Consider the following 18,994-nt stretch of genomic DNA (forward strand, 5'->3'; position numbering starts at 1 on the left):
GCACTGAAGTTAGCACACCATTCTATAACGGTGGTTTTCGACTGACACGCTGCCCCAAACATTCCTTTTTCTCCAACGGTTATCTAGCAGTGTCTGCTCTTCAGCAGCCAATAAAAGAACAGCACGTTGGTCCTGTTTGGACGCATTTGGTAATAATGTCCCCATAGTTCACGTTGCCGCGTTTACTGCATGCATATCAGAAAGACCACTTGCTTACATGTCAATGCTTATATACCTGCATCTGAGTCACGCTACTTTGTGAATACGCCGCGCTAATGCCTCAGACGGAAACTTTTTGATCGCCCTTATACTGATGGAATCGTTCTTTGGGGGGGGGGGGGGGGGGGGGGGAGAGGGGGCGCGCTTTGGATGACGTTCTTACCTTTGGCTTTGTCCGCATACGCAGGTATTTGTACACGTTTTTCAGCTGTATCTCTAGCTAATTAGTCTACTTACCTTAGATCGCAGCACCGTTCGCCCCACTGTGGCAGCAGACTGACAGCAGCATCTTCATAGCTCAGATCCGGTAGCGAACTTGTGTCAGTCAAAACTGTGCATTGAAGTTAATAGTTGATGTACTGTGAAATTTGACTGAGGCGCGGTTCTCGTTGTGTTGTAATTCATGTCGACATGTATTGCAATTCCTTTCACCTTAACTATTCGATCTTTAAGAGTTTTGCCGAAGTGAACTAACTTACTTTGTTTTATAGCTCTCACTCGACCTCCTCCAGAAGTAGGCTTGTTGTCCTGTCATCTGGCCTTGCTACTACATACATCAAACCGAAAACTTAAGGACATGTAGCGTTGTGAGAAACAATGACAGTGCTCTAAACACTTTCTCGGTACCTCTTTTGGAAGTCATTTTCTTCCAAATTTTCGGGATGGTGTACGCGCTTACCCGTCTTCCACAGAAATACTAAAATGACCTCTTGAAGTAAATTCAGCACATCTTTAATTCTGAATGTGTGATCATTTGTACGTCTTTTATATGACTCCCTTGGCGTGTCTTCAGTGAGTCAACAGGCCAACGAGAACAGCAGTAGTATGTTATGAAACTCTCCGCTTTCTTTGCAAACATACGACACTTCCACATAGCAAACGAAAAAGCGAAGTATGATTGCAACCAAGTTGTGAAACCATGCCAGTGGTGGCATGTATGAAGCCTAATGTCATCTGGTTAATTATTTCTGCTCTCTATAATTTGTACAATTAAGCGTATTCATACGCAAATATGGTCTCATGTTTCACATTTTCAAGTTAGCTTATTTCCCTTAATACAGATTTATATTACTGTATGCCACCACATCTTGCATGTTACATAAATATGTGGTCTACAGAACAGGAGCCGTTAAGGAGAACATTTTCAGTTTGTTTTTATATTTAGTTTTGCCCTCTGCCAGATATTTTACATCACTGCCTAACTAACGAAAAAATTTAGCAGCGCTGTTATGTTCTTTTTGTGTTTAAGACAACCGAATGTGGACTAATGAGTGATAGTTTTCTCTGGTATTGTAACTGTGCACATTGTTTTCGTTGATCTGTAGTGTTATTGTTATTTATAACTTAATGAGTGAATAAACACACTATGAAGCAGTGGTCAGAATGCCAGTCTCTCATGTCTACAAAATCATTGTTGATGAACACTACGTATTCTCACAGCACAGCAGGTTTTTAGCTACGAAAACGTTTTTATTTGAGATTAAGTTACCTTTTTCTATACGAGATTTTTGAAAGAAAAACTGTATCAGCCTAGTTATTCCTCTCTCCGAGATTTTTTTATGATTCGAAGTGCAGACGTGACTTAACTCAGTTTTTTAGCAGCTCAAAAATGTGTTTTTTTTAGTTTAAATACTAATCGATATGAACACCTAATATTTTTATTTGCCACTCTAGTTCTGATTTACTCACCATGTTTAACACTTCTCACTGGTGTAGTAGCTCCGACGTGCAAAACTTTGTATAGCATCTCTCTGAGAGAGAGTAAAATAATTTGCAGAAAACCACTCAGTATTACTTTTGAAAGTATTATTAATTATTTCTCTGTATATGTATGTATGTACTAATTAAAATACTGAAGTCAGCTGCCAAAACGACACTCTGCTTGTTGTACATTGGACAGAATGTCCTTTATATGCACAGGGAATAGTGGACTTGAGACTGAGCCTGATATATCACGTAAGTGCGGTTTTTTCCCCCCATCTGTATGAATAACCGCCCATGCTTACACTGGTTTAATTACAAGTTCAGGTATATGAGTTTTTCCGTTAAATATTTCATTACCAGTTGTTTAGCTATATCATTTCCATAATTTCTCACTTTATCTGTGAAGTACTGTAATCCACACGGGTATTCTCAGATGAGCATCTTTACTGAAACCCGAACTGTAATTAACTATGTCTTCTTGCTCAAATGGAATACTATTCTAGAGTGCATCTTCTAATAATTATGACGATGTCAGTAGCGAAACAGTTCAGTATTTATTGATATCTGTCTTACTGTCTTTCTTGTAGAGGTGTTTAACTCAGTGTATTTCTTCCAGGGTGATTGAAATATGCCAACGTTAGTGATGCATTACGTATTTCAATAAAGACTGTGCTTATTATACAGAAACGAGTCTTTCGTACTTGTTAGAAACGCCAATAAATCCAAATGAGCTTTTAGTTTTTCTCAATTTTGGAAGGTAAAGTGGGTGTCACATCCATACGACATCTTTATGTAGGCTGCTGTTTCAACATACTGCTTTAAGTATTTTTGTTTAACAGCTTCTCCCTGTATTTTCTCTAAATGTAAGACAATTGAACACACAGTGATATTACTCTGTTCTGTAGTATATTGTTTCACTGCATCCCATACAGACGTAAGTGTGTTGTTTTAATCATGCGTTTCTGACACCGTCCATGTTCCTCTATTTTTTCAGTAGCTTTTCTTAGTAATATCAAGTAGTTTTCGTACTGTGCAACTACTGCAGGATATGTACTTTTTCTTGCAAACAGGTAAGTTTCCTTTTTCCTTTCATAAAATACTTTAATCTCTCAAATGATCCACAGTTCTTTACACAACGTTTTATGTTCACAGTAGAACACATTAAATTTTCTGTCTGCGTTTGTTTCACAATAAATTTGATCCCGCGTTGTCTCTCATAATTATTCCCAAAATAAAAAATGTCCTAGAGCCAATTACTCTGATTTCACAGTGGTGAAGCTATACCTTAAGGCCCTATCCTATTTACCATAACTGTGCATAAATTACTGGAGACAACATTTGTTACTAGGAGTATAGTTTTCTTCTTGCCTTGAGCATCTAAGAAAATATTAGAGGTTTCCTGTCTTTATCCACCTGTACTGGAAAGTTAGTTACTGATGTCATATTACAGGATAAAAGTAAGGTTACCGTATCATTTTCCTATGAGAATCCTTCAAAAAATCTAAACTGAAATCGTCACAGATTTAATTACTTGCTTCTGTCGAACAGAGGGCGTGTTAAGGGATCCACATTCTTCCAGCACTTCAAAACTCACTAGTAGGGGATCTATTTACAGTTACAGCGGAAGCTGGTAGATAGCAAGTACGCACTTCAAAGTATGTACTGATCTTCACAAAACCTAATTGCTCCAATGTTTGTGAAATTATGTTCTGTCTTAACATATGTAGTAACTCTTCTTTCCGTGTTAGTTTTATGTGAGTGTGAAGAATGTTTTGTATTTAACTCTTCTAAACTTGTGGTTATGTTGTATTCAGATAGACATTGGTTGGCTCTTTTCAGCGTTATCTACATTTTCCAAATAGACAAGCAGCTGTTCTACTTTATTACTCTAGCCTCGAATATTCTAACTTTAATCTCTGTTCATTCTTAAACATTTTGTGGACTCTGTTATTGTCACCTTTCACAACAAGTTGACTAAATCCTGCTTCTAATCTAAAAAAAGATACCCCTTTGACACCAGCGCCAGAAGGACCCCCCTCTTCAAAAAGCTCAGCCAACTGTACTATCATCTTGGTCAGATATCGACCGTATCTATATTCCCCCCAACCCAGTCTCCCAACTATAGCAACAGGCACTACACTCATGAGATTTCATTTCAGTGAACAGCATTGTGCACATCCTGCATTCACGCGGCTGACAGCAGTGTAGGCACAAATCTGGTGATGGCGCTGAAAGATCTCCACGAAACTAATTTTTCGGTGCAGTTGCTATTCTTATTCCACGCAGGTCATCATTTATGATTTAATTTTACTTCTGTTCTTAGCTACCATATTTCTGCTCCACATACTATGATTACATGTCCACTTTGTCAAACTCCTTACACAAATTCCCTGTGCCCTCATTACCTGTCTAAAGATAACATTGTCCTCGCAATACTTGCGACTTGGTACCACGTTCCTAATTTGTTTCGTACCGCCTGGCCTACATACCTTTTATGCAGTCCAGCTATTGCTCCTTTCACAGTATTAGGTTATTGATTAAAATTCGCGACTAAGAATATCGACAAGTTTTAAAAGGTCTTTCAACTAACTAAATAGGAGAATAGTTCATTGTATTCACTCTAAAATATTGAAGACTGTACGTCAGATTAAAAACTGATGTCAAAATTTAACGAGCTATTAAGCATGTTTTCGAAACACACAGTCCCTAGTAACTTTCAGACGGCCGATTACAAGATGCCGGCACGTAGCTGCAGATATCCCAGTTCAGACATCTCGAGCATCAGCAGCTTGGAGCTGTGCATCTTCCGGCTGGTGATGACGTCTGCCGCAGAAGCAGGAGTGAGGTATCTTCACCCTGACAGAGTTCCAGGTCTGCGTGGGCGAGCGCACCGCGCCGAGCGGGCTGGCCCCTTCCGCTGGCAGAAAGGGCCACGACTCGCGGCGCAGAACCACGGAGTCCCTCAGCATGGGCAGACACTGCTCGGCTTGAGGGCACCACGACAGTCCCGACGAGCACTCCGCGTACGCGACGGCCATCGGCTTGTACTCGCCGCCCAGTGTCTGCCAACAGGCCCAAGTCTCCCATATTCATCACAGGCAGAGCCTGCTCGAAAGCATCCAAAGTGGTGCACAATGACATACAAATTAACATACTCTGAAGTGAAATAACCAACATGTGCAATGCATTAACATAGCTTTCCGAACAGACAATTCAGTACAAAAGAACATCCCAGAACTAATAAAAGACATGGACCTCTACCAAAAATCACAAATATGCCAATTAAAATGCAATAGACGTGGTGTGAGGTATTTGGGACAAATCTCTGGAACATCACAGCCTGGAAATACGGGTCAAGCCTTTCAGTTCTTGCGTAGTGAAAATCATTGGCCAACTACAAGAGAGGAAGACTAAATTGTTAAAAAAAAATATGGAAGTTACCTGTTGACGTTTCCTTTGAAGTATCATATGTACGGAACAAAAGCAGCAAATAATTACTCCGAAATTAGCAGGTGAACATATAAACAGTGAGAGGTGGCAGAAGCCCCCTCTCATATTTCTATCTTACTCTGAGTAATTCGATTTTCCTCTCTAATTTTATGCGGTGAAAAGTTGCTATTCCCTCACACGCAGACTCGCTGATCTTGAAAGGTTTAAGCCGACGGGTGTGCGAGAGTCGAGTGAATGCTTTCCAGACGCCGACAATGGCATAATAGCGGTGGAGACACGCCCGCAAGGGCCTGAAGGAGCGACTGGGCTAGAGGTTCCGTTACTTCGCAGAAACTTAGCGAAAACACTTTCTGGCGGGCTACCAGCGAGGCGTGGGAATGACTTGTGTACCCAGGCAGTCTTGGCTGGCAAATTCCCGCGTTTCCCGCAAAATCGTAATTGTGATTGGCTTGCTCAGGGCATAGCTCCGTGACGTAGCAAAATCGGCGCAGAAATTGGCGCCAAGAATCTCCATTGGTGAAATGGTAGTGCTTCGGAAATAGAGTGGAATTTTCCGCCGGTTTTCGAGTTGCTGAGTGGAACGTTTAACCACGGCCACTGTCATGGGTGCGGGAATGTTCTGTGTTCGGTTTATAACCAGTCGGAGTAGGTTACAAGACTGAGCTCTCGCTGCTCTGGACAGCCTGCCTTCCGTTGGCTGTCTAATATACTTTTATTTGATTGTAACTGTTTAACGAAGTTTCTTAAGTTTCGACTTCAACGTAACTTTCCGGGGACAGTTGCGTACAAGCGGCCTATGTTGTCTGTCTTGGGCAGTTTTGGCTAAAGTTGACTGTATCGGAATTACTGTGTGATTTCGCTTGTTAAAATCAATCACTGTACCGTCAGTGATTGTGTGACGAGCCTTCTTCGTCTCCCTCAGAGGCGAATTTGTATTGATAGGAAGTCTTTAGTCTGGAACAACCAGACCAGGACAATTTGTTTCGGGCTATACTCGCGACATTATCACCACCACGACGGGACGTCGAAGCAACCAGCCATCGCTTCTGGTACGCCAGATCGTGTCCTTGCAGTTAAGAAGACAGCTTGGTAATATATGTCCGCAGCACCGGCGCACTAGGGAATTTGCACTGTGATAATCAGAGCTCAGCAGAGCGCGGCTGTTCGTCTTTTCTAACTTTCTTCTCTCTTGGGTGTTCATTGTCCGAGTTATCACTACCTTAGCAGCAACTAATGTTGAGTTGGCTGGGTGTTTCTCTTAAGATTTGAGTTGCAAGGAATTGGCTGCACATACCACTTCGTCATAAATGTCACAATCTAGTTTATGGACAACTTCACCTTCACCGTATTTGAGTATCCAATTTGATGTATTGTAAATGTTTCATTTGTTTTGCTTATGATTTTGAGTTTAGTATTAATAAATCAATTTTTATTTTGGACAGAACTTTTATTCTGTTAATCGTTAGAGCAACACTCATTTCTCACTACGTCACTCAAACTTTCCTTTATTTAATTAATGTCCATCAAATTAAATTATTGCGGGTGCCAAACTCTTCTACTCCACTTGCAGGGTCGATTAGTCAGTCAGTTCGCGTTTCTTCTTAATCCATGTGCAACAGCAAAAGCAGGAGTTTGAAAAGGGGAGAGAGGGGGCTTACAGCATCATTTCCATATGAGGATTCGAGAAGAAGTTAGTGTTAAATACACTGCTAGCCGCGGCACCTCGCAACAGATCACCGTATCACTCTTTGGTCATAGACACTGTGCCAATAGGTGATCATAAATCCCCTTCCTCTGCTGAGCTCCAGCCCAAATTCAGTCGGTGACCCATCTATTACCTCCCAACTGCCATCAACTCCAACCGTAATTGCAGCCTTGGGCACAAAATCAAGAACGTTGGCACCACTTGCACGAACAAATAACTAGATACCGAGAGTAGTCCATGAAGCGACAACGTAAACTTTCCAGTCTTATTAAATAATAATATTCTTGTCGAGACTGCTGCGGGTATTACGGTCATCTAGACAATATTTCAGTGGTTCATATGACAGTTAAATTCCGGTTCAAACGCCGTTTTCTACATCTCGTATCTGACAATAATACCAATAACGCATTAACTTCTATTTACTGTTAGAGTGACGTCAATTAAAATAAACATATAAAAATCAGCCACTGCGTATGTAACGAGTTTATTGAAACACGGGGCTTTCAAATTTAACATGTTAATAGTCCGCAAACGAAAAGAAGTACTACTGTTAACCTGTTTCTCTATTAGTGATAGCAGTACAGTCTTCACTCAATCACAGATTACAGTTTTATGTTCAAATTATTATGTGGAATTTTTAAATCTAAAACCAATAAATGTAAATGAACATAGTACAACATCCCAGGATATCTACAGATTATGACTTGTTAATAAAGGTGAAAAGCATCTGGAATATTGAATATATTCATTTGCAGCAAATAGGCGTTTTAATTGAAACAAAATTTAGAGTACATTCAAGAAGTAACAAACCTTTTGCGAAACGTCGGAGTTAACAAATGTCGCTGAAAGTGCACATTATGCGATTCAAATATAGTAGGCAGTTCAGAAGAATGCCTTTCGGCCGTGAGGCGAGGAGCAGGGAAACAGTCTTTCGCTCCCAGCCCATAACTGTCCATGGCCTGTTACTGGTCGCCAGAGAAATATTGCTTCACCGGTAAATTTCATTGTCTGCCCTTTGTGTTTAGTTTTTCGCCTTTTATGGTCACTTGTTTTACATTGAGCGCCAGTGGCAAAGAGTAAAATCTCGTATAAAGAGCATGCAGACCTCTCATACCCACTATACACAAGAAACAGAAGATAAAACGGATCTGAATAAAACCAAACGTGTAATTTGATTTAAAGACAGAAAACCTGTAAGCAGTTTAGTATCTACACCCATACACTCCACAAACCACCATATACACTCCTGGAAATTGAAATAAGAACACCGTGAATTCATTGTCCCAGGAAGGGGAAACTTTGACACATTCCTGGGGTCAGATACATCACAAGATCACACTGACAGAACCACAGGCACATAGACACAGGCAACAGAGCATGCACAATGTCGACACTAGTACAGTGTATATCCACCTTTCGCAGCAATGCAGACTGCTGTTCTCCCATGGAGACGATCGTAGAGATGCTGGATGTAGTCCTGTGGAACGGCTTGCCATGCCATTTCCACCTGGCGCCTCAGTTGGACCAGCGTTCGTGCTGGACGTGCAGACCGCGTGAGACGACGCTTCATCCAGTCCCAAACATGCTCAGCGGGGGACAGATCCGGGGATCTTGCTGGCCAGGGTAGTTGACTTACACCTTCTAGAGCACGTTGGGTGGCACGGGATACATGCGCACGTGCATTGTCCTGTTGGAACAGCAAGTTCCCTTGCCGGTCTAGGAATGGTAGAACGATGGGTTCTATGACGGTTTGGATGTACCGTGCACTATTCAGTGTCCCCTCGACGATCACCAGAGGTGTACGGCCAGTGTAGGAGATCGCTCCCCACACCATGATGCCGGGTGCTGGCCCTGTGTGCCTCGGTCGTATGCAGTCCTGATTGTGGCGCTCACCTGCACGGCGCCAAACACGCATACGACCATCATTGGCACCAAGGCAGAAGCGACTCTCATCGCTGAAGACGACACTTCTCCATTCGTCCCTCCATTCACGCCTGTCGCGACACCACTGGAGGCGGGCTGCACGATGTTGGGGCGTGAGCGGAAGACGGCCTAACGGTGTGCGGGACCGTAGCCCAGCTTCATGGAGACGGTTGCGAATGGTCCTCGCCGATACCCCAGGAGCAACAGTGTCCCTAATTTGCTGGGAAGTGGCGGTGCGGTCTCCTACGGCACTGCGTAGGATCCCACGGTCTTGGCGTGCATCCGTGCGTCGCTGCGGTCCGGTCCCAGGTCGACGGGCACGTGCACCTTCCGCCGACCACTGGCGACAACATCGATGTACTGTGGAGACCTCACGCCCCACGTGTTGAGCAATTCGGCGGTACGTCCACCCGGCCTCCCGCATGCCCACTATACGCCCTCGCTCAAAGTCCGTCAACTGCACATACGGTTCACGTCCACGCTGTCGCAGCATGCTACCAGTGTTAAAGACTGCGATGGAGCTCCGTATGCCACGGCAAACTGGCTGACACTGACGGCGGCGGTGCAAAAATGCTGCGCAGCTAGCACCATTCGACGGCCAACACCGCGGTTCCTGGTGTGTCCGCTGTGCCGTGCGTGTGATCATTGCTTGTACAGCCCTCTCGCAGTGTCCGGAGCAAGTATGGTGGGTCTGACACACCGGTGTCAATGTGTTCTTTTTTCCATTTCCAGGAGTGTATTAAGGACACGTAAGAAACAACACTCGAAATAGACAAATATTTCACCTGTGTTCCTTCCGAACAAGAGTCAATCATGAAAAAACAATTAGTGACTACCCAAGCATAGCAGGGAGAAAAAGTACACGCAGTAAGGAATAAAGAGAGTGGGGTAGGTGAAAGCAGGCGGGGGGAAATGAAACAGCAGGGAAAAGGAATCTACTTCCACAAGAATGAGGAGCTGGCACCAAGAGATCTCCTGGCACTCTGCAAATGGTCTGCTTCCAGAATCACTAAATGATGACATACGTAATACCCACATCAGTCCACAGTGAGGTAGGTTACTTGAGCTGCCTCAGCATTAGAGACTACGTTGAGGATAAGTGCCATCCAGAGTAGCACAGCAGTTAAAACACAAACTATACCAATGGGCCCACATTACAGAATATAATTATGCTATTAATAAACGAACTTTATCAACAACAACATGTATATGAGAAGCCTGTGAAAGCCTGGAACAGTAAGCAGAAAACATACTAGACTACCAGCTTTAGTGTGAGTTTTACAGTATCCATGTCAGATGTGTATGTCTCGTGCCCACTGCAGCTTTAATTGACAATGTCGTTGGGTCAACATGTTAACACGTAGGGCTGGTCTGCTACGACGCTCCACGTTCAACTATGTATCCGACTTTCTTTTAAGAGTCGTGACGTCCAACCATTTAGCGCCTAGTGGTAGTTTCGCTGGCCTACCTCTTTCTGTAGATGGTCAAGACAGTAGCACAGAAACATTTGACCAGCTGCGCCGTTTCCGAGATACTCATTCACAGGCTCTACCTAATAATAATCTGCTCTTTGTCGAAGTCGCTTATCTCAAAGGACTTCACCATGCGCAACCCCTGTCTTATCTGTGGCGATTCCCGTCCGTGTCCTCTCCGCTTACATACTTTTGCTAACGTGTAACGTTCCTGCAACGCCACTAGGCGGCATCCAATGTCTTGGTGGGTACTGGTCATAATGTTTAGGCTTATTAGTGTATATAAAATGAGGCACCTTTAGTTCTACAGGGTTCCAGAAGTCAAGTACATCCACAGCAGACAACCCATTCATAGACGTAATAAACGACAAGTGGTTAATGCATGTGACACTCAAGGGTGTGACGAACAAGCGTGTGACAAAGACGAACAACCATTTGGCACATATACTCAACTAGAACAAAGAAAGTTTCCATACATGCTAAAACACCAAGTACTGTACCGATAACATGATTGAGAAGATGATGAACGCTCTGGGTACCTACTAGACACTAGATTTGGACAAGAATGATGTAAACGCACACCACGAAGAACTAACAAAAAAGGTTGAATTCCAACTGAAATGTGGAACTTCGGAAACTAACCTCAAATTAAGTACGATGGAGACATTTCAAATAGCGCAGCCGTCTGTCCTACTCAGAGATCGATCTGTTTCCCAACGACGGAGCAGACGGATAGAATGATCATGTGTACAGAGAACTTGCCAACAGACTAACTCCCCGAGCTGCTTCATCAGACATGTGATACGAGACAGGACCACCTAGATATATACAAAATTTACGGAGACCTCGTCAGAGTCCGTGGAATTACGTTCTTTGATCCACAACACCGAGGACAGAATGGTTTATCTAGACGAAATTACAGGAGGATCATATAGTTAATACGATGGCAAGTAGTTTGGTGGCTACCTAATCCCCCTACTCATTCGTGAATATAAACCGGACATTGTATGTCTACAAGAATCTTATGTGTTGAATGGACAATTATCTTGTCTTCCATCAGACACCAATAGATTACTGATGACCGTAAGGTCATGGCGACAATTGTTGTTAACAGAAACTTAGTATCGCCAAGGTAACAACGTTTCAATAGAGATTTAGTAACGACTGAAGTAAGAAGTTACGGAGAAATCTGGGTTATAGCTTCACTATACGCCCAGTATTAACAAAATAGGTCCCTACATCTCCGTAGGACATCTTGCCAGAGGTAAATGCAGTAGTACCGACTACCGAGGACAAGCTGTGAATGAATAAACCGAAGAAAATTATCTATTCGAATTAAAGTGAGAAGTCCAACCATACATTTACGTGGAGTACGCCGGTGAAATGGCCTAAACTGACATGACTTTAGCCAATGCAAAAAGAAACATGATCACCGTCTGGTCTGTTGTATCCACCACCACCACCACCACCACCACCACCACCACCACCACCACTATTATTATTATTATTATTATTATTATTATTATTATTATTATTATTATTATTATTATTATTAATAATAATAATTACATATTTCTGTAGTTGTATATATACGTTTGGATGTAGCTGTATTGTGTTAATGTACTGGTGGATATTGTGTGGTATGACTCCTGTAGTTGACAGTGTAATTGGTATGATGTCAACTTTATCCTGATGCCACATATCCTTGACTTCCTCAGCCAGTTTGATTTATTTTTCAATTTTTTCTCCTGCTTTCTTCTGTATATTTGTTTTATTGGGAATGGATATTTCAATTAGTTGTGTTAATTTCTTCTTTTTATTGGTGAGTATGATGTCAGGTTTATTATGTGTTATTTTATCTGTTATAATAGTTCTATTCCAATATAATTTGTATTCATCATTCTACAGTACATTTTGTGGTGCATACTTGTATGTGGGAACTTGTTTTTATTAGTTTATGTTGTATGCCAAGTTGGTGATGCGTTATTTTCGCTACATTGTCATGTCTTCTGGGGTATTCTGTATTTGATAGTATTGTACATCCACTTGTTATGTGATCTACTGTTTCCGTTTTTTGTTTGTAAAGTCTGCATTTATCTTTTCTTGTATTGGAATCTTTAATAATATGCTTGCTGTAATATCTGGTGTTTATTGTTTGATCCTGTATTGCAATCATGAATCCTTCCGTCTCACTATATATATTGCCTTTTCTTAGCCATGTGTTGGATGCGTCTTAATCTATGTGTGGCTGTGTTAGATGATACGGGTGCTTGCCATGTAGTGTTTTCTTTTTCCAATTTACTTTCTTCGTATCTGTTGATGTTATGTGATCTAAAGGGTTGTAGAAGTGGTTATGAAATTGCAGTGGTGTAGCCGATGTATTTATATGAGTGATTGCTTTGTGTATTTTGCTAGTTTCTGCTCGTTTTATGAAGAATTTTCTTAAATTGTCTACCCATCCATAATGTAGGTTTTTTATGTCGATAAATCCCCTTTCTCCTTCCTTTCTGTTACTGAATGTATGTGATGTATTCTATATTTGTGGCATTGTGATGCTGTAAGTGTATCGAAGGCTTCTAGATCTTTGTTACTCCATTTCACTACTCCAAATGAGTAGGTCAATATTGGTATGGCATAGGTATTTATAGCTTTTGTCTTGCTTCTTGCTGTCAATTCTGTTTTCACTATTTTTGTTAGTCTCTATATTTTCTTTTAGTTCTTTCCTATTTGTATTATCTATTCCTATTTTTTGTCTATCTTAGATATTTATAGGCATCTGTTTTTTCCATCGCTTCTATGCAGTCGCTGTGGTTATCCAATATGTAATCTTCTTGTTTAGTGTGTTTTCCCTTGACTATGCTATTTTTCTTACATTTGTCTGTTCCAAAAGCCATATTTATATCATTACTGAACACTTCTGTTATCTTTAGTAATTGGTTGAGTAGTTGATTTGTTGCTGCCAGTAGTTTTAGATCATCCATGTATAGCAAATGTGTGATTTTGTTTGGGTATGTTGCAGTAATATTGTATCCATAATTTGTATTATTTAGCATGTCGGATAGTGGGTTCAGAGCAAGGCAGAACCAGAAAGGACTTAATGAGTCTCCTTGGTATATTCCATGCTTAATCTGTATTGGCTGTGATGTGATATTATTTGAATTTATCTGGATATCAAGTGTGGTTTTCCAATTTTTTCATTATTATGTTTAGGAACTGTATCAACTGAGGATCTACTTCGTATATTTCCAATATCTGTAGTAACCATGTATGGGGGTACACTATCAAAAGCTTTTTGGTAATCAACATATGCGTAGTGTAGTGACCTTTGTTTAGTTTTAGCTTGATATGTTACCTCTGCATCTATTATCAGTTGCTCTTTACACCCTCGTGCTCCTTTGCAACAGCCTTTTTGTTCTTCATTTAATCACCATCACCATAGTATGACCACGCGAGGTACACTCAATCTTTCTCCTGATGACCGGCCTTCCTTTGTGTTCAAATTTGTTTCATCTTTTCAGACCACGATGTTCCAGTCTGTTTCCTTCATTTCCTCTAACCAACTTTCCAATCAAATATCTTTTGTCTGAATGTTTTTCTATTTGTAACATCTGCCTGAGTTATACCGGCTACTTTAAAATCTTCCTTAATCGCAGCGATCCATTTAATTGGGTCAGTTTTGGCCTTACTTCTGTTTTCTTAGAATTCTACTATTTGTTTTCTCAACCTAGTGAGTGTCATTCTTTTAATGTACACACAAAATTTAAGTCTTTTTCTCGTGTCACCATGTATGTCTGTATTATTCTATTTCCTTATTACTTTTACACTTTTAAATTTCTCTATCAGTAATTTTGGGGCCCAATGTTTTCCTAATCTTTCTTTCGAATTTCTTCAATAGCCCTCTTTCTATTTAAAATTGAAGTTTCTGCTCCCTAAAGACTTTCCTGTTCGAATGCAGTACTGTAATGCCTAAGTTTACTAAATTTAGTAAGTGACTTTTTTATCGTAAATATTTTCTGTTAATCTGAATGCAGTTACTATTTTTTTGACAGCAAATGCAGCTTTTTCCAACCTGTTTCTCGTACGATTTGCCCTATATATTTAAATTGAGGAACCCTTTCTATTTTTCCATATTTCGTGTTCAAAAGCTTTGGTGCGTGTCTATTGTATGTAATATTCCTTTTTTTCGAAATATTTGTAGTACTTTTTCCGCAACTTCTTTAAGAAATTAAATTTGTCTTTGAGACGTAGTAATATCCCGTATTAAAATTGCCAGGTCATCTGCAAAGGTGAGGCAATCTACTAAAACATTAGTTCTTCCTAACTTCATTCATTGATCTACATTTTGATTCTGCTTTCTCTCTCACCGTTCTGTAATTACCTTTTCCAAAACACAAATAGTAATGGAGAGAGTTCAGCTCCCTGTCTAACAGTAGTCTTTATATCAAATGATTCAGAAATTTCTCCAATAGATTTAACTTTAGAACTAGCGTCGGTTGGCGTTTCTTTAATCTGTGTTAGAGCTGTATTATCTAGCCCTTGTTCCTTTAAAATTTGGAAAAGAAATTCACGAGCCACTGAGTCGTATTAAAATCACCTATTTAAAATTACTGGGACTATTTGAGAACGTACGTACAACAGGAACTAAACAATAACATAACCACTATTGTTGATTATAATACTACCAGATTCATTGAAATATTGCCGAATACACAAGACATCACTGTACCATGAATATCAAATACTTGAAGAAAGCCTGGCGAGATACTGGAACTGCAGATCTCACGAAATTTCCAAGTAAATCTCAAAAAGGGAGTAAGTTTGACCTCCCAAGGAAATCCTAAGTAATTCTAAACTAAATTAGAACCACACATGGTAAATTTGCGTCTCGTTGTATAAATAAACTAAACTCAAAAGTGAGAATGTGGAGCAGAAAGGAAGACAATCCAACGTGCAACGTAGTACAGCTGCTAGTTCAGTTGGCTGTATTTGTACCCAAGCTATTTGTGAACATTGTTCTTAATTTACTTCATTAAGGTGATTTGCAGTGATGTCATACAATAAATGAAGAGCATCAGTTTTAAATTAAACCTTCATCCATAGTTCTCCTAAGTGACACACAGCTTCGTCGAGCTGGAGTGCCGTATCCGCTTGACGCGACAGTAATCCATACATGTGCTAAACAGAGTACTCGTTAGTTCTGAATGTTATTAGGCGGGAACTAGTTACCGGATTTTGAAGAGTGAAACACTGTTTAACCATTTAATGTGGCGTTTCGTTATGGTCGTTGAGGGAAATCACAGCGAAGTCCGGAGTTGAGTTCATTTCTGAAATTTTTTTGTTCTATAGTGTGTTGTGACGTAAATCAAATTTTCATGCAATGCACTAGTTGCTTGTGCAAGTGAATTTTGAAACACTGTAAAACACGCATCATTAGGCTTTGTGTACCTTTGTTGCAGCAAGTGAAATGAAACTAAGTATTTCCGTTGGTCTGCAGCACCAGAATACTTCAGTGACCAATTGTCTTCTTAGGTATAAACACTGAAGCACCAGAGAAAGTGGAATAGGCATGCGTGTTCAAATAGAGGGATATGTAAACAGGCAGAATACCGCGCTGCGGTCGGCAACGCCTATGTAAGGTAACTAGTATATGACGCAGTTGTTGAATCGGTTACTTCTGCTACAGTGACAGGTTATCAAGATTTAAGTGAGTGAACGTGGTGTTGCAGTCGGCGCACTAGCGATGGGACATCTCCGAGGTAGCGATGAAGTGGGGATTTTCCCGTACGATCGTTTCACGACTGTACCGTGAATATCAGGAATATGGTAAAACATCAAATCTCCGACATCGCTGCGGCCAGATGAAGATCCTGCAAGAACGGGACCAACGACGGTTCAAATGGCTCTGAGTACTATGGGACTCAACATCTGTGGTCATAAGTCCGCTAGAACTTAGAACTACTTGAACCTAACTAACCTAAGGACATCACACAAATTCATGCCAGAGGCAGGATTCGAACCTGCGACCGTAGCAGTCGCGCGGTTCCGGACTGAGCGCCTAGAACCGCTAGACCAACGCGGCCGGCGGACCAACGACGACTGAAGAGAATCTTTCATCGTGACAGAAGTGTAATCCTCCTGCAAATTGATGCAGATTTCAAGAATGGGCTATCAATAAGTGTCAGCGTGTGAACCATTCAACGACGCATCATCGGTATGGGCTTTCGGAGCCGAAGGTACACTCGCATACCCTTTATGACTGTACGAAACAAAGCTTTACGCCTCGCTTGGATTCGTCAACAGCGACATTTGACTGTTTATGCCTGGTCGGACGAGTCTCGTTTCAAATTGTATCGAGCGGATGGACTTTTAGGAGTATGGAGACAACCTCATGAATCCATGGACCCTCCATGTCAGCTGTGACTTGTTCAAGCCGGTGCAGGCTCTGTAATAGTGTGGGCTTGTGCAGTGGGAGTGATATGGGACCACTGTGAAGTCTAGATACGACTGACAGGTGACACGTACATAACCATCCTGTGTGATCACCTGCATCCATTTATGTCCATTGTACATTCCGATGGGTGGGCAATTCCAGCAGGACAATGAGACACCCCCACGTCCAGAATTATTACAGAGTGGCTCCGGAACACTCTTCTGAGTTTAAACATTTCCGCTGGCCTCAAACGCCCCAGTCATGAATACTGAGCGTATCTGGGATGCCTTGCAACGTGCTGTTCAGAATATATCCCCACCCCCTCGTACTCTTACCGATTTATGGACAGTCTTGCAGGATTCATGGTGTCAGTTCCCTCAAGCCCTATTTCAGACAGTAGTAGAGTCCATGCCACGTTGTGTTGCGTCACATCTGCATGCTCGCGGGGGCCCTACGCGATATTAGGCAGGTGTACCACTTCCTTTGACTCCTGGAAGTACAATGTATTGAAAGTTTAAAATAATTCGTATGAACATCCGACCGTAACACTGTTTTGGCCAATTACATTTCACTTTTATGGTGAAATGGGCGCTCTAATTAACTGCTAATACGCCCAAGTTTTTATTTTCTTAACGACAGATCGCCCGTGGTGTTACACTCCACTTAAAGCGAATGGATATCGACGGTCGTGTACCATCTGCGGAGAGGGACTGACAGTTTTAGGACTCCCCGTAATAAAGTTATCTACTAGAATTCAAAACCCAGACTGGCAGACATACACTACAAGCAGGAAAAAAATGACAGAAGAATTAGTTCTTCAGCCAGTATAAAGCAGAACTGTGCAAGAATCACCAGGGTCCTACAAACTGTCCCGGGTGAGTCTGACCAAACTGACAACATATCATTGGCTTCAGGTTACAGACACAAGCCAGTGACGTAAAAATATAACCTGTACACACATTTAAAGATGCTCAATGTCATTAAGGACTGTCACAACTGAGTGAAAACAGAATTACGTTTTCTCAGGCATGTCAGTGAGTATCTGAAGTGAACAGTTTACCTACATCGCCCTGTATAGCAGTAATATTACATTCCCTTGGGGCGCACTTCTTGTGTAACTAGTATCAGCTACTCTGCTTTGCCGCTGCGCTGTACGTACCATGAGGCCGAGCTGTCCTGGACAGAGGCTAGGCTCCGCGAAGCCGCCGTCGCCCTCGTCGTCGAGGCGCAGGCTGCGGCTCAGCTCGCTGGCCAAGCACGACAGCTCTGTCGGCGGCTCAGGGTCTGAACCTTCCGCAGGCTCGCAATCCTCTCCCTCGCCCACAGCACTGTCTTTGTCCGTGTCAGAGCTGTCGCCAGCAACGCTGCAACCGTCATATTACGTAGAACGACACGTTTCAATGGCTCCAGTCGTGGACAGCAGCTTCCTTCACAGTATTATCCAAATGTAATGTACTGAAGTCAGTGTACTTGACCGCTGGTAATTTATCAGCTCACTGAATGAACGATTCATTTTAAATTGAAACTTAATTGCGGTAATTTAAATCGAAAACTAAACACCAGATGCCGTGGTGTAACGCCAGTAAGTTAATCGTCTCCAGAAAAAACTCAAACACGAACAGAAACTGAACAATCGAATGCCAGAGATTGATTTAATTCAGTTTATCGGTGAGATTCTTTGAGCTTATTATCATCATGCATCGATCAATATGCAATTCGATCAATTACAAGACGTGACACTAATCTCTCTGAGTCGCTTTACGGACGATTAAGCTCGAGTGCCTTTAAGAAGCAGTGAACTGGAATGTGCTTGCGACATAATTGCCTTTAAAGTCATCCCTATTCCAGGAAAAAAAATGAAATTTTTTTGAACTGCTTTAGGACAGAGGCCATCTGACCAGATACAATTATGTCACATAATGACACAAGCGCGTCATCTGTCTGGCTTCATTACAAAAACCATGTTATATAAATATAAGAGTTATGTGAATTAATTATTCTAAAAAATACATTTGTCAGACAACCATTACAATGAAAGAATTATTTTACGTAAAACGTAACAGCAAATGACAAACATCATCAAATTTTAAA

At 41.5% G+C, this 18,994-nt stretch overlaps 1 protein-coding gene across 1 annotated transcript in view; it reads right to left on the reverse strand.

The window, feature by feature from the left end:
* Nucleotides 1-1,977: 1,977 nt before the first annotated feature.
* Nucleotides 1,978-18,994, reverse strand: part of LOC126298350 (uncharacterized) — a 45,311-nt gene continuing 28,294 nt past the window's right edge. Inside the window, exons 3-4 of the mRNA XM_049989645.1 lie at nt 18,063-18,267; nt 1,978-4,985 (exon numbers count right to left, since the gene is read on the reverse strand). Of these exons, the coding sequence (XP_049845602.1) occupies nt 4,689-4,985; nt 18,063-18,267 (502 nt within the window). The 3' untranslated portion in view covers nt 1,978-4,688. The remainder of the gene's footprint in view (nt 4,986-18,062; nt 18,268-18,994) is intronic.

This window comes from Schistocerca gregaria, chromosome X, assembly GCF_023897955.1.
Source record: "Schistocerca gregaria isolate iqSchGreg1 chromosome X, iqSchGreg1.2, whole genome shotgun sequence".
Classification (NCBI taxonomy): domain Eukaryota; kingdom Metazoa; phylum Arthropoda; class Insecta; order Orthoptera; family Acrididae; genus Schistocerca; species Schistocerca gregaria.